The sequence below is a fragment of the Chiloscyllium plagiosum genome, unplaced genomic scaffold (genome assembly GCF_037043375.1).
Source record: "Chiloscyllium plagiosum isolate Xiang-an unplaced genomic scaffold, Cpla_swu_hap1 HiC_scaffold_35, whole genome shotgun sequence".
NCBI lineage: Eukaryota > Metazoa > Chordata > Chondrichthyes > Orectolobiformes > Hemiscylliidae > Chiloscyllium > Chiloscyllium plagiosum.
In genome coordinates, this window is record NW_028270173.1 from 71300563 (window position 1) to 71318115 (window position 17553).

At 43.7% G+C, this 17553-nt stretch overlaps 1 protein-coding gene across 2 annotated transcripts in view; it reads right to left on the reverse strand.

Moving 5' to 3' along the window:
• LOC122541158 (pancreatic secretory granule membrane major glycoprotein GP2-like) overlaps positions 1-17553 on the reverse strand; it is a 43583-nt gene that overhangs the window by 2523 nt on the left and 23507 nt on the right. The window contains exons 6-7 of one of the 2 annotated variants that reach the window (XM_043677771.2): positions 16914-17006; positions 579-664 (exon numbers count right to left, since the gene is read on the reverse strand). In XM_043677771.2, the coding sequence (XP_043533706.2) occupies positions 579-664; positions 16914-17006 (179 nt within the window). The remainder of the gene's footprint in view (positions 1-578; positions 665-16913; positions 17007-17553) is intronic. The other variant, XM_087978938.1, reaches the window with a different exon arrangement.

Genomic DNA, 17553 nt, shown 5'->3' on the forward strand with positions numbered 1-17553 from the left:
TAGAATGAGAGAGAAAGTGAGGAGGAAGCAAAGGCAATAGGAGGATTGCAGTAAAAGACAGTCTGTGGGAATGAAACAGATAGATGAGGACAGAAGTCAAGGATTTTACAAACGGGGAATGTGGAAGGGAGAGGGAGAAATAGAAGACAGGAAGTGAGATATAAATAAAGTAAGGCAAACCAAAAAGCAGAAGAAGGACATTCGATCTCCATCCTGTGCCTGTTACTCAGTAATGCAACACCACTCTGCTCCACTTTCAATCCTGTTAGACTGGAACAGGAGGCCATTCAGTCTCTCCTTATCGAGTCTGTTACCCTGGAACAGTGCCGACCCATTCAACCCATCCCTTACAATGAGCAGGTTAACAGTACCAAGGTAACCATTCGGCCCTTGGGAGGACACGCTCCCTTTTCCCAATCAATGTGCGTGTATGCATGACATGAGGACAACCCGCCTATGACACAGTAATAGTTTATTTTTGTTGAGCTCCACTCCACAATGAGTCATTATGGATAGTGAAGAGGCGCCAGCTGGAGGTGAATCTATATCTGCACTTTTTGTATGGCAGAATCTCTTACCTTCTGCATGGCGATTTTCTTCGCCTCTTCATTTTCGATCTCTGTCTCCGAAGTGATCAACACTTTAACCCATTGATATTGAGTATCTAAACATAATAGAAAGACCACCAACATGCTACATACACCCAGAATTATACACAAGGTACAGTATTGGTTTGTACGATTCAACTAATCCCATTTTTGCCCCTTGACACCTGTTTCTCGTTTAGGTCTTCTCTTTCTGTGTTTTAGTTATCTTGCTGTCAGTTCACTCCTCTAGACATCGTTCTTCTCACACCATGGCCAATCTTCACTCCTTGCTTCCACTTCTCTTCTCATTGCTCCCAACTCATCAATTCTTTATCTTCTATATTTTATCTTTACTGACCTTCCACACCCTCTATTTGCCTCCTCGCTTGATTCTCAGAGAGAGATCAAAACGCTGCCTGACTCAAGGAGATGTGGAGATCCAGGCAGACAAAGGAGAGGGGACACATTTTGAGAGAAACCGATGAAGGCAAGGAAACACTGATTGAGAGAGACGGAGAGCTGGAGACTGTAAGGCACAGAAAGAAAGTGTCAGATCGATGAAGACAGGGAAGTATAGATGAAAGCAGGGACATACACAGAAAGGATGAGATAAACTGAGACTGGGAGGCAGAGATGCAGAGAAGTAAGTAATCACAGACAGGCGAAGGCAGATACACGGTGATACAGAGAGAAAGAGAAATGAGAGAGACAGAGAAAAAAGGAGGCAACGAGATGTAGAATTGGAGAATGAAATAAAAACAAAAAGACAGGGACACACAGAAAGATGGACAGCCGGTATGAGGCAGGGAGGGAGGGACAGTTGGAGTAAAAGACATACAACGACTGGGAAACAGAAATAAAGGAAGAAAGACAAAGACAGGGATACAAAAACAGAGAGTGTCTGGCAATGAATCCCACCCTTCAGTCTTGCCATCACTCTTATCTCTGTCAACGTATCCCGTCACTGCATTCTCATTATGATCAGTTATTGCATCCTACACCCGTCTGTCACATAACCCACTTAACTTTACCATTGCATCCTACATCCCTCAGTGACTATATCCCACTCCTTTCATATATTCCATTCCACGCAGTCACGACATCTTACTTCCCTCAAATACTACATCCCATTCCTCCAGTTATTATATCCAATCCTTCTTAGTCAAGGCATTCAATATCCGTTAATGACTATAACCATTGCACCGAGTTACTAATTCTCAATCCCCTCAGTCACTGTAAACCGTTCCCTCAGTCACTGAAAACCATTCCTTCAGCCATTGCATTACAGTCAACACAGTCATTTCGTCTCAGTCCCTTCAATCACACCATATTACGACTCTGTCGCTGAATCCAACTCACCTTAGTCACTACAATCTACCCCGCTCTGTCACTACATCCCACTCCCCACTGACTAGATCGCACTTCACTATGACACCATGTCCTTCTCTCATCAGTCAGTACATTCCATTCCCCTGAATCAATGCAGCAGAACATGCCAAGAGCAACACCAGACATACTTGAAAATGTGGTGTTAACCTGGTGAAGTTGCTAAACAGGACTACTTGCATGCCAAACAGAATAAGCTGTGGTTCTGTTCGCCGAGCTGGAAGTTTTTGTTTTTTTTTCTGCCAAACAGAATAAGCTGCAAGAATAAGAACAACAACACCAAGTTCTGGCTCCCCAAAGTGCATTCACCATTTACAAGGTACAAATCAGGAATGTGATAAAATACTCCCCACTTACCTGGATCGATAAAGCTCCAAGAACATTCAAAAAACCTGGACAACCCAGGTCAAAGTAGCACATATGAGTGACATGAGATCCGCATGCATCCTTTCTGTCTGAGTACTCACAATCAGTAGCAGCAATATGTACTATCCAACGATGCATTGCAAAATGTGTTGAAAGATTATCAGACAAAACCGTCCCAAACTCACGATCACTTCCATCTGGAAGGACAAGCGCAGCAGATACATAGGAACACCACAATCTTAAAGTTCTCCTCATGCCACTATCTTTGGGTCAAAATGCACTAATTCCCTCTGTAATGGCATTCGGAGATAGGTGGACTCCAATGGTTAAAAAGACAGCTCAGCGCCACCTTCACAAGGGCAACTATGGACGAGAAATAAATATTGCTCAGCCACATATGCCCACATCACAAAAGATAAATTATAATTTCAAAAAAACTGCATCCCATTCTCTTCAGTACAGCTTCCATATTATTTCAATCACTGCACCGCACTCCCCTCAGTCAGTTGTTCATCACATGTCCATCGACTAATATATATCAAACTCAATAACTTAATTCTACTTACCTGTGTGCCTAGATCCTACTCGCCTCAATTTCTTTACTCCAACCCCTCAGTACCGAAGTCACACTCCCCTCAGTCTCTGCATCTCTGTTACCTGACTTTCTGACACACTCCTCAGTCACCGATTTACACTCCTATCAGTCACTGCACCTCATTTACCTTAATCCAACTCCTTCCAATCATTAGATATAATTCTCCACTTTTGTGGTATACATCTCCCCTCAGTGACTACAGCAAATTGCCATCAGTCATTGATCCCATTGCCGTAGTCATTATAATTCACTCTCTTTCATCACTGTATTCTGATATCTCTGTCACTGCACCTTAATACCCTTAATCAAATTCTCCTCCTCTCCTCAATCTCTGCATTCAACAAGTCTGGCCACTGCATTCCTCTCCCGTCAGTCATTACATCGCATACCCTTTTGTCATCACATCACATTCCTCTCAAGAAATTATTGCCATTTCCTCAATTATCGCTCCCAAACCCTAAGTTACTAAATCACATTTGCATCAATCACTGCGTTCCATTTACATCAGGGTATAATTTCACACATCTCAATAACGGCATCCTATTCCCTCACGCACGACATTACATTCCAATCAATCACTGAATCCCTCCTTCTTCCGTCAATGCATCACACTCCCCTCAGTCACCTCATCTCAATCAAACAATTACAGCACCCCATTTCTTCAGTCGCAACATCTCATTCCACCAAATCACATTATTTCAGTCCCTCATAAAATCACACTCCTCTCAGTCACTGCAATACACTCACATCATCAAACTATGTGTCACTCATTTCATCACAACATCATTCCCAACTCTGTTATGTTGCCACTCTCTCTTCACTCCTCACATCACACTTTTCTCAGTCAAAGCATTCAGCATCTCAGAGTCACTGCACCTCACTTCACTGAGTTACTACATCCCAATACCCTCAATCATTACATCCCATTCCACTCTGACTGTTCATCAGACAATTTTCACAGTGCCATTTTCAACATCCCTCATTCATTGTATCCTTTTCACATCACTCACTTCACCGCAGTGCCGTCAGTCATTGTTTCCCTTCCTTCACTTCCTACATCCCTGTCACGGCATGACACTCAGATGACTCAAGCGAGCCCACTCCCTCAATGCGATGTTCATACTTCCCTCAGTGAATACATCTCATTCTCTTCAGTTGCCACAACCCACTCACCTCTGTAACTGTCTCTCACAACCAATTCCTGAATGATACTCCATTCAGTTACGGCACTCCAGTCCCCTCACTTACTTCCTGTCTGCCTTCAGTCTCTGCATTCCAGTCAATTTAGTTCAACTCATCTCAGTCACAATATGCAAAAAGACATGGCCACTGCATCCTCTCCACTCAGTCGCTACGTTCCATACATCTCAGTTACTATATACTACTTCTCTTTGTCACTGCATCCCAGAATCCTCAGTCACATCATGACATACCCCTTAAACACTGCCTCCATATCCCCTCAGTCGCTGTAACGGCCTCCTCTCACTCTCACTCCATCCCATTCCCGTCAGCCCATTTCCCTCAATCACTGCAGTACCCTCCCCTCAGGCACATCTCATTAACATTCGTCAATGTGTCCACTCATCCAAACCACAACAATCTACCCCGCTCTTTCATATCCTATACTCTACATACACTAAATTTCACTCATATTATGCACTGATTCCTACTCTCCTCACTGACAGCGTCGATATACCCTCAGTCAATACATTCCACGCCCCTCAGTCTCTGTATCCCAAATTTTCAGTCACTACCTGACACTCCCATCTGTCATTACATCGTACTTTCTAAATTTACTGTATTTCACTCCATCCTGTCATTACATCCAACTCTGCCCCGTCTCTGAAGCACATGCATCACAATCACTGAATTTTATTTTCCTCCGTCAATGCAACCAACATACCTCCCACGCCACGTCACTTTAACATCCACATCATCTGACTCACTGCAGTCACGATATGCCACTCTCCTCAGTTAATGCCTCCTACTTTTGCCTGTCAATACAGCCAACTTCCTTCATTCACTTCTTCTCACTCTATTCTGTCCCAACATTCGACTCTGCTTCATCTTTAGCCATCGGTGAAGTTCCAGATCACTGGAATGTGGTTAATTGCTTAAGAAAGGTATCAAAGACAATTCAGGGAACTACAGGCCAGTGAGACTGACATCGGTGGTAGGCATGTTGGAGAGGATACTGAGGGACAGGATCAACTAACATTTGGATAGTCAACGTCTAATCAAGTACAGTCAGTATGTCTGACAACTCTTTCAGAATTTTGCAAAGATGTATCCGAGAGGATCGATGAGGGTAGTGCATTTGACACTGTCTAAATGCATTTTAGTATTAGCTTTAACAAGGTCCCACGTGGCAGACTGTTCATGAAGTTTAAGTTGCATGGGATCCAGGGAGAGTTAGCTAATTGCATTCCAAATTGGCTCGGTGATTGGAAGCAAAGGGTGAGATATGAAGGTTGATTCTTTGTCTGAAGGCTTGCGGTTTGCCACAGGGATCGATGGTTGGACATTTGTTACTAGTTATTTGTATAAATGATTTGGAAGTGAATGTACAAGGCAAGATCAGTAAAGTTTGCAGCTGGTTCAAAATTAGGAGGTATCATTCATAGCAAGGAAGGTTATCAAAAATTCCAGAAGGATCTTGATCAGATGAGGAAGTGGGCTGATAATTTGCAACTGCAATTCAATACAGAATAAGTGTGAACAGTTGCACTTTGGAAAGGTCAAATCACGATAAGACTTATACAGTAAATCGTAAGGTCCTGGATCGAACAGTACAACTACATGGTTCTGTGAAAGCAGTGTCACAGTTAGAAAGGATATGGAAGAAGGCATTTGTCATGCTGGCATTCATCAGTCCAGGCATTGGGTATAGGAGTTAGGACAAAATATTACAGTTGTATGAGTCATTGGTAAGAACGCACTTGGAGTACTGTGTACAAGTTTGATCACCCTGTTATAGGAAAGACATAGTTAAACAGGAAAGAGTGAAAAAAATATTTACGAGGACATTGCCAGAACTAGTCGGTCTGAATTATAGACAGAGCTTGACTAGGACAAGACATTATTTCTTGGAACTTTGGAGAATGAGGGGTAACATTGCTGATGTGTGTAAAATCATGAGGAGAATCGAACAAATGAATGAATGTCGTCTTTTTTTTCCCAGTGGTGGGGAATTGAAAAGTAGAGAGCATAGGATTAAGGTGAGAGGAGAAAGATTTCAGAAGAACGTGAGGGGGATCTTATTTACACAGATGGTAGTGTGTATATGGAATGGGCTAATAGAGAAAGTGGTTGAGGCGGGTACAATATCACCATTTAACAAGAAAAACATTTGCATAGACATATGGATGAGAGGGTTTAGAGGAATATGGATCAAATGCGGGCAATTGGAATGAGCTAAGTGAGCACTATTTTCAGCATGAACTACTTTCAGCCAAAGGGTCTCTTTCCATGCTGTATCACTGTGTAACTCTATGACTCTATGACAGTCTAGCCTTAGGTTAATGCATCCTGTCCCCCTCAGTCAATCTATTATCCTTCCCTCACTGACTGTATCCCACTCACCCAATCTCTGCATCGAAATTGCCTCAGGCACAGTAGCACACTCCGACTTTTATTGCATCCTACAGCCCATCTAAAGGAGAGGCCATGGCCTGGTGCTATTATCTCTGGACTATTAATCCAGAGACCCATGTAATATTTTCCGGACCTGAGTTCAAATCCTGCCATTGCAGATAGTGGAATTCGAGTTGAATAAGAACAAATCAATTAAGAGTCCAATATTGACTTCGAACCCAGTACCGATCGTCGGAAAAAAAGACCCACCAGGTTCCCTGATGCCCTTTAGGGAAAGAAGCTGTCATCATTACCTGATTTTGGCCTACATGTGACTGCAGACCCACAGCAAATTACCCTCTAGGTAATTAGAGTTGGGCAACAAATGCTGCCTACCTCGCGACACACACATCCCATGAACGAAAAAAGAAAACAAATCCATTCCACGCCTATTAGTAAGTCCATAACTCTATCAACAGTCAATGCATTCTACTCTTGTCAATCACTGAGTCTCATTGTCTTCAATCATTTCATTCATCCTTTTCTCAGCCACTAAATTCCGCTCAGCTCAGACACTGCATGCACTCACGTCTCACTCCACTCAATCACTATATAACACTCGCCTCAGTCACTGCATTCCATTATCCGCAGTCACTACATCGATCTACCATTCACTGACGGTTCCATATCAGATAAAACACACTTTGTAGCCCACTAATTTAAGTCACTGCATCTAAATATGCTCAACTACAGCAGATCACTCAGAAAGTAACTGCATATCAATCCCCTCAGAAACTACATCTCATTGACTTCAGTTAATGTACTCAGCTTTCTCATTCACTGCATTCGATTCGCCACAGTTACTGTGTTCCATACTCCTCAATCACTCAATGATACTTACCAGAGTTGGTACACCCTCCTCCCCAGAGTCACACTATCCTAATCAATACAGTCATTGCATCCCAATTCCTTCACTCACTACATCCCACAAACCACTGTATGCAAATCAGTCTACACAGTCACAAAAGTGCACTTCCCTCATCATTACGTCCCTCTTCAATAATCACTATGTCAAACTCCCCTACTTGTTATATCCCAATAACTTCAGTCAGAACATCAAACTCCCCTCAGTCACGGTATCCCACTACAAACTGTCATATCCCATTCTGCTCAATCACGACACCCCTTTATATCAGTGATCTCATCACGCTCTGTTAATCGTTAATTTACGCCCCCTTCAGTCAATGTATTGCACTTCCCTCAGTCATTGCACCACGCTCCACTCAGTCACTAAAACATTCCACCCTCAATTACTATATCTCACACTACTTGTCAGTCATTACATCACGCACTCCTCAGTCATTGAATCAGTCTTCCCTCAATCACTTCGTCACTCTGTCCACAATCAACGAATCCCACTACCCTCAATCAACATATCATATTCACCTCAGTCATTACACCCGTCTCCCTTCAGTGACCACTGTAAGCTTTCCTCATTCCCCACATTAGACCAAGTCAGACACAGCGTCCAATACCCCCTCTGTCAAAACATCTCACCTCATTAACTACACCAAAGTACCCACTTGGTCTGCAGTACAAATCCCTATGCCCCACACCCCTCAGTCACTGCACCCAAATACCACAAGTCACCGAATCCCATTCCAATCAGTTACATCACTCATTTCCTCACTACATCCCACTCTCTCGAGTGGCTACCCCTCATTTCCCTCAGTAACATTATTCAGCTCCCCAATTTACAACCCACTCGTCTTAGATAATAGTTGTCACTAACATAGGTGGTCAAACAAGCTCCGCTCAAGATATTGCACCTGAGTCTCCTCGGCCTGTATATTCCAATATCTGTGCCCTACTATAGGATGTCACTATATCCTAGCTCCCTTAGTTCATACATTCCACTCCTGCAGGCACTAAATCTCAATATTCTCACGGTGAATTCATGTATCACTGGACATCGGAATGCGTCTGGAAAAGTTTAAAAAAGTACAATGAACTTTACAAATGATCTTGGAGGAATCCTTCTGGGAGCAGTGACAACACAGAAGCAGATAAGTGGATTTTAAGCGTGGCCTGAAAATATGTCTCGTAGTGAGTAGAGTGGGTTCATTCTTGATTATATGTTTTATTGAGCTATGTCTCTTGGTTAAACTTAAAATATAAGCCATAAGTATTAATTTGACCTGGAGCAGTGTTTTGTAGAGGAATAAGACCGTGCTATTTTCTGGGTCTGTAGATTGAAAGAAACAAAAATGGCCCTTAGTAGCGTGATATACTCTTCTTGTAGGGTGTGGGAGTTTAGCGAGAGTTTACAGGTTACTGAGGATTATACCTGCAATAAATGCCGTTTCTTGAGAATCCTATCAGATTGAATAGATCGGTTTGAGATACAATTAGAGGCAATGAGGAATTTACAAGAGCAAGGGGATGTGATGGGTGGCAGTTATAGGGAGGGTGGGAATGTCTCAGATAAAGTCACATAGATGGGTTAACTCCAGGAAAGGTAAGAGAGGTGGGCAGGTAGTGCAGGTGTCTTCTGTGGCTATCCCCATTTCAAACAAGTATGCTGTTTAGGAAAATGTAGGGGGTGATGGATTCTCAGAAGAATGTAACATGAACAGCCAAGTTTCTGGTATTGAGACTGGCTCTAATGCAATGCGAGGTACGTCGGGTTGCAAGCGATCGATTGTGTTAGGGGACTCTCTAATCCGAGAAACAGACGTTTCTGTGGCCAGTCGCGAAAAATCAGAATGGTGTGTTGCTTCCCTGGTGCCAGGATCAAGGTTGTGTCAGACAGGGCGCAGAACGTTCTCAAGGTGGAGAGGGGCCAGCAACAGGTCATTGTCCACATTGGAACCAACGACATAGGAAGGGAAAAGGTTGAGATTCTGAAGGGAGATTATAGAGAGTTAGGCAGAAATTTAAAAAGGAGGTCCTCGAGAGTAGTAATATCTGGATTAGTCCCGGTGCTATGAGTTAGTGAAGGCAGGTATAGGAGGACAGAGCAGATGAATGCATGGCTGAGGAGCCGGTGTGTGGGAAATGTATGGATCATTAGAACATAAAACATAGAAAGGTACAGCACGCAACAGGCCCTTTGGCCCACGATGCTAGTCTGAGGGTTAATCCTAATGTAAAACAAAATAACTTAACCTATGCAACCCTCAACTCACTGCTAAACATGTTTATGCGCAGCAGTCACTTAAATGTCCCCAATGACTATGCTTCCACCATCACCGCTGGCAATAAATTCCATGCATTCACAACTTCCTGCATAAAGAACCTTCCTCTGACATCCCCTCCAAACCTTTCCCCTAATATCTTAAACTATGACCCTTCGTACTAATCAATTCTGCCCAGGGGAAATGTCTCTGACTATTGACTCTATCCATTCTTCTCATTACCTTATTAACCTCCACCACGTCACCACTCTAACTCCTTCTCTTCAGAGAGAAAAGTCCGAGTTTATTCAACGACTCTTCATGATGTAAGCCCTCCAATCCAGGCAGCATCCTGATAAATCTTCTTTGCACCCTCTCCAAAGCCTCTGTATCTTTCCTATAGTACGCTGACCAGAACTGAACACAATATTCCAAATGTGGTCTCACCGTGGACATATAGAGCTATAGCAAAACCTCGCGACTCTCAACCTCGGTCTCCCTGTTAATGAAAGCCAAAACACCATATGCTTTCTTAATTACCCTATCCACTTGGGTGGCAAATTTGAGGGATCTATGTACTTGCACACCGAGATCCCTCTGTTCCTCCACACTGCCGAGAACCCTGTCTTCAATCCTACATTTAGCATTCGAGTTCGACCTTCCAAAATGCATCATGCCGCATTAATCCAAGTTGAATTCCATCTGCCATTCATCAACCCATATCTGCATTCTGACTATGTCGCACTGCAGTCTGCAATAACCCTCGATACCATTGATGACACCTCCAACCTTTGTGGCACCTGCAAATTTACTAACCCACTAGTCAACCTCCTCATCCAAGTCATTTATAAAAACTACAAAGAGCATAAGCCCACGAATAGAGCCCTGCGGGACCCCACTCAACACTGACCTCCTGGCAGTGTACTTTCCATCCACATCTACTCTCTGCCTTCTGTCAGCCAACCAATTCTGAATCTAGGTAGCCAAATCTCCATGTATCACATACGTCTTGACTTTATGAATGAGCCTACCATAGGGAACCTCTTTAAATTCCTTGCTGAAATCCATGGACACCACATCCACTGCTTGACCTTCGTCGACCGATCTTGTCACCTCCTCAAAGAACTCAATAAGATTTGCCAGGCACAACCTTCCCCTCACAAAGCCATGCTGATTGCCTTTAATCACGCTATGCTTTTCCAAATAGTCATAAATCATATCCCTCAGAATTCTTTCCAAAACTTTGCTGACCACAGACGTAAGACTGACTGGTCTGTAATTACCAGGGATTTCCTTATTACCCTTCTTGAATAGAGGAACAACATTTACCTCCTTCCAATTATCCGGTACAACTCCTATGGAGAGTGAGGAGGCAAAGCCCTTTGCCAGCGGCTTACCAATCTCCTTTATCGTCTCCCAGAGTAGATAAGCATAGATCTGGTCAGGCCCTGGGTACTTATCAATCTTATTGTTTTCCAAAATTTCCAGCACTTCAACTTCATCAATCTTGATCTGGTCAAGCCTGTATCCCAGCTCCTCAAAGTTCTCATTCACAACAAAGTACGTTTCCTTCGTGAAAACTGAAGCATAAAAACCCATTTAAGGCTTCCCCTATCTGCACAGACTCCACGCACAAGTTCCATACGCCATCATTGATCGGCCTTACCTTCTCCTTGATCATTCTCCTATTCCTCACGTATGAGTAAAATGCCTTTGGGTTCGCCCTAATCCTTCTTGCCAAGCCTTTTTCGTGCACCCTCCAGGCTTTCCTCAGTCGATTCCTGAGCTCCTTTCGAGCTAGCCTGTAATCCTCTAAAGCTGTGGTCGATCCTTCCTTCCTCCATTATACGTAAGCAACCTTATTCCTTTTGACGAAGGGTTGTCTGTTCTCATCATCCAAGGTTCCTTAATCTAACCCCTTCTTACCTGCTTCAGAGGAACAAATTCGTGCATCACTCGCAACAATTGCTCCTTAAATAGTCTCCACATATCTGTTGTGCCCTTTCTGTGGAACAATTGCTCCCAATCTCTCCTTCCAAACTCCTGTCTGTAGCGTCATAATTTCCTTTTCCCGAATTAAATATATTCTCACAGTAACTGCTCCTTTCCCTCTCCAAGCTATGGTAAATGTGAGGTAGTTGTGATCACTGTCACCAAAGTGTTCGCCCACAGCGAGATCTGACACCTGTCCTGGATCATTGCCACGCACAAAAGCCAAAATGGCCTCTCCCCTCGTCGGCCTGTCTACATACTGAGTAAGGAAACCCTCTTGAACACAACTAACACAAACGGCTCTATGCAAACCATCTGCACTTAGGAGGTTCCAGTCAATATTGGGAAAGTTGAAATCACCCATATCAACAACCCTACTAAACCTGTATTTTTTTTCCAGAATCTGCCCGCTTATGAGTTCTTTAATCTCTCTGCTGCTATTAGGGGGCCTGAAGAAAACCCCCAATGAGGTGACTGTTCACTTCCTGTTCATAACTTCCACCCATACAGACTCAGTAGACAAACCTTCCTCAACAGCCTTTTGTTTCTGTAGCTGTGATGCACTCTCTGATTAGCAATGCTAAACCCGCTCCTTTTTGTCTACCCTCCTTGTTCTTTTTAAACGTTCTAAGTTCTGTAACATCAAGCAAACACTCCTGCCCCTGTGAAACTCGTGTCTCCGTTATCGCCACAACTACGTTGCCCCAAGTACTGATCCATGCTCTAAGTTAGTTTACTCTTATTCTGAACACTCCTTGCATTAAAGCAGGCACACTTTAACCAATCTCTTTGTTTCATCTCGTGAGAAACCTTCCCGATAGATTCACTACGTCCTGTCACTGCCCCATCTGCAACTTCCCCCCTCTCAGATATGGGTCTCGGATTCCCACCCACTGGCCAAACTCGTTTAAACCGTCCAGAACCACACGAGCGTATCTCCCACCAAGGACATTTGTGCCCCTCCAGTTCAGGTGCAACCCGTCCTTCTTGTACAGGTCCCACCTTCCACAGAAGGTATCGCAATGGTCTAGGTATGCCCTCGCACCAGCCTCACAGCCACGTATCCACGTGTTAAGTGGCATTCGCTGACTGTTCCTCACCTCACTATCTCGTGGCACCAGTAGCAAATCTGAGATAACTACTCTACTCATTCTGCTGTTCAGATTCCAACCTAACTCTCTGTAGTCACTTTCAGAGCCTCAATCCCTTTCCTGGCTATATCATTTGGGCCAATATGTACCACGATTACTGGCTGCTCACCCTCCACCTCTGAATCCTGCACACCCGATTGGTGACATCCCGAATCCGACACCAGGGAGGCAATATACCTTCTGAGAGTCCTGTTATTGACAACAACATCTCCAGTCAACCAGCCTAACTACTGAGCCCCAACACTAGCGCTTTTCTATTCTCCCCCTTCCTTTCTGAGCCACAGGGCTAGGTTCAGTGCCAGAGATCTGACAACTATGGCTTTCCCCTGGTCGGACAACCCCACCAGCAGTATCCACAATGGTGTACTTATTGCTGAGGGGAAGAGCCAAAGAGTATCCTAAATTGGAAGGGGACTAGACACTGGCAGGGACATTTGCGAGGGGAATCCTGGGGAGGTAGTGAGGAAAGATTTCAAACTGAGACTGGTACATTTGAGAACAAAGACAACTCAAACAGTCAGAGCAGGCAGGGACAAAGCAGAGAACAAGGTAGGACTGGCAAGTTAAACTGCATTTATTGCTATGCAAGAGGTCTTACAGGGAAGGCAGATGAACTGATGTCATGGTTAGGAACATGCGACTGGGATATCAAAGCAATTACAGAAATGTCGATCAGAGATGGATAGGACTGGCAGCTTAATGTTCCAGAATACAAATGCTACAGGAAAGATAAAAAGGGAGGCAAGAGAGGAGGGGGTGTGGCGTTTTTGATAAGGGATAGCATTACAGCTGTACTGACGGAGGATATGCCCGGAAATACATCCAGGGAAGTTATTTCGGTGGAACTGAGAAATAAGAAAGGGATGATCTCCTTATTGGGATTGTATTATAGACCCCCGAATAGTCAGAAGGAAACTGAGAAACAAATTGTAAGGGAGATCTCAGCTATCTGTAAGAATAATAGGGTGGTTATAGTGGGGGATTTTAGTTTTCCAAACATAGACTGGGACTGCGATAGTGTTAAGGGTTTAGATGGAGTGGAATTTGTTAAGTGTGAATAAGAAACTTTTCTGATTCAGAATGTGTATGTACCTACTAGATAATGTGCAAAACCTGACCTACTTTTGGGAAATAAGACAGGGCATGTGACTGAGTTGTCAATTGATGAGCAGTTTTAAAATAATGATGGAAAAGGAGAGACCAGATTTAAAAGTTGGAGTTCTAAATTGAAGAAACGGCATTTTTGACAGTATTAGGCAAGAACTTTCAAAACTGAAAATGTGTTGCTGGAAAAGCGCAGCAGGTCAGGCAGCATCCAAGGAACAGGAGAATCTAGTAGGTACAAGGAACAGGAAAATCGACGTTTCGGGCATAAGCCCTTTTTCAGGAACGTCGATTCTCCTGTAACGTATAAAAGTGGATAAATCCCCAGTACCTGATCAGGTGTGCCCCAGAACTCTGTGGGAAGCTAGGGAAGTGATTGCTGGGCCTCTTATTGAGATAGCCATCTAATCAATAGTCACAGGTGAAGTGCCGGAAGCTTGGTGGTTGGCTAATGTGGTGCCGCTGTTTTAGAAGGGTGGTAAGGATAAGCCAGGGAGCTATAGATCAGTTAGCTTGACGTCGGTGGTGGGCAAGTTGTTGGAGGGAATCTTGATAGACGAGATGTACAAATATTTGGAAAGGCCAGGACTGATTGAGGATAGTCAACATGGTTTATGCGTGGGAAATCAAGTCTCACAAACTTTATTGAGTTATTTGAATAAGTAACAAAGAGGATTGATAAGGACAGGGTAGTAGTTGCGTTCTTTGAACTTCAGTAAAACGTTCGACAAGTTCCCCATGGGAGAATGATGAGCAAGGTTAGATCTCAATGAAAACAGTGAGAACTCGCCATTTGGATGCCGGGCTGGCTTTAATGTAGACGGCAGAGGATGGTGGTGGAGGGTTGCTATTCAAACTGTAGACCTGTGACCCGTGCAGTACCACAAGGATCGGTGCTGTGTCCACTACGTTTCATTATTTAATAAATGATTTGCATGTGTGCATAAGAGGTGTAGTTAGTAAGTTTGCTCATGACAGCAAAATTAAAGGTGTAGTGGGAAGCGAAGAAGGTTACCTCAGATTACAACGGGATCTTGATCAGATGGGTCAGTGGGCTGAAATGTGGCAGATGGAGTTTAATTTAGATAAATGTGAGGGGCTGCATTTCGAAAAGCAAATCTTAGCAGAATTTATACACTTAATTGTAAGGTCCTGCTGAACAAAAAGACCCTGGCGTGCAGGTGCATAGCTACTTGAAAGTCGAGTCGCAGTTGATTGGATAGTGAAGAAGGCGTTTGTTATGCTTCCTTTATTGGTAAGAGTACTGAGTACAGGAGTTGGGAGGTCATGTCGTTGCTGTATAGGGCATTGGTTAGGCCACTGTTGGAATATTGTGTGCAATTCTGGTCTCCTTCCTAGCGCAAAGATGTTGTGAAACTTGAAAGGGCTCAGAAAAGATTAACAAAGATATTGCCAGGTTGGGAGGATTTGAGCGATAGGGAGAGGATGGGGAAGTTTTCCCGGGAGCGTGGGAGGCTGAGTGGTGACATTATATAGGTTCCTAAAGTCATGAGCGGTATGGATATGATAAATAGACAAAGTCTTCTCCCTGGACTGGGAGACTACAGAACTAGAGCGCATAGGTTTAGGGTGAGAGTGAAAAGATATAAAACAGACGTTAGGGGCAACGTTTTCACAGAAAATATGGTACGTGTATGGAATGAGCTGCCAGATGAAGTGGTGGAAGCTGGTACAATTGCAACATTTAAGAGGCATCTGGATAGGTATATGAATAGGAAGGGTTTGGAGGGATATGGGCCAGATGCTGGCGGGTGGGACTAGATATCTGGTCAGCATGGACGAGTTGGACCGAAGGGTCTATTTCCGTGCTGTAAATCTCTCCAACTCTATCGACTGTATCCCTTCAGTTACGAATTCACATACCACCAATTTACAGCACAGTCATCCCCTCAGTCACTGCATCCAATTCTCCTCAATTATTATATTCCAACTCTCCTTAGTCACGACATCCCTTTACGCTTACTTGTGACAATACACTCCCCTTAATCACAGAACATAGAATATTACTATCTAGTACAGCCCCTTCTGCCCTCGATGTTACGTGGGAACCAGTCTGAAGCCCATCTAACCAGCACTCTTCCGTTCTCGTCCAAATACCGATCCAATGAAATTTAAATGGCCTTAAGCTTGCCGAGTCTACTACTGTTGCATGCAGTGCGTTCCATGCCCCTACTACTCTCTGGGTAAAGAAATTATCTCTGACATCTGTCCTATATCTATGACTTCTCAATTTAAAGCTATATCCCCTCTTGCTAGCCATCGCAATCCGAGGAAAAAGGCTCTCACTGTCCAACCTATCTAACCCACTGATTATCTCATATGTCTCAATTAATTGATCATTCAACCTTCTTCTCTCTAAGAAAAACAGCCTCAAGTCCCTCAGTCTTTCCTCGTACGACCTTCCTTCCATACCAGGCAACATCCTAGTAAATCTCCTCTGAACACTTCGCAAACTTTCCAAATCCTTCCTATTATGCGATGACGAGAACTGTATGCAATACTCCAAATGTGGACACACCATAGTTTTGTACAGCTGCAACATGATCTCATGGTTGCGAAACTCAATCGCTCTACCAATAATAGCTAACACATCTTAACAACCCTATCAACCTGGGTGGTAACGTTCAAGGATCTGTGTACCTGGTCACTGAGATCTCTCTGCTCATATCTACTAACAAGAATCTTGCGTTTAGCCCAATCTTCTGCATTCCTGTTATTTCTTCAAACGTGAATCAGCTCATACTTTTCTGCATTAAACTCCAAATCACTGCAAATGTCTCCCCCAGTCAAAAATCAAACATTCCGACATTACTGTGTCAAACTCCACTTAGTTGTATTGCATTGGTTCAGTTGCTGTACACTCTTTCCACAGATACTACGTCTCACTCCCGCTGTGAGAGGACACATATGGTACGATCCAGTTGGAACCATTGCATTAAATGTCATTACAGTTTGCTGATACCTGAAGTTTCAGTAACTTTTTGAGCAGTTGTTTCAGCAGTCGAAATTTCAGTTGTTAGTTGCTCTTGATCTGAAACCGTTCCTGTCGTTGTATCTGTAACAAATGATAGCGAGTTGAAGAGAGAAACACTCAAACATTTTGTTGTTTACAGGAGATGTTTGGAAAACAGAGATTTTTCCAATTATCCAAACTGAGAGCATCCCTCTGGACTACGTAAAAATGTTAACTCTATCAGTGCATCACCTCCTCTACCACCCTTGGTGACTTCTTTCATGGCTCTCGGTCGCTGCACTCCAAAATCGTCAGTCACTGCATTTGATTTCCCCACAGCCACGAAGTCCAATTCTTCTCAGTCACTGCAAAACACTATCTTCAGTCGCTGTGTTCTACACCCCTCAGTCACTACAAGTTTATCTCGACCGTCGGAGCCCTTCATGTCTGTTTTCAGCAGCAGGAAGACCTGGACCAGGGTCCTATCTGGAAAGGTGAGTCACTAATTTTAATAGTTAAAAGCTTACCTCGGAGAGCAGAGGTTTCTGGGAAATTAGGGATCTTTTTTCTCCCTCAGCTATATAAGTGAGTGTTTTCAGGAACTGGAGCGGGACCTGGATGATCTTCGGATCATTCGGGAGGCAAAGTC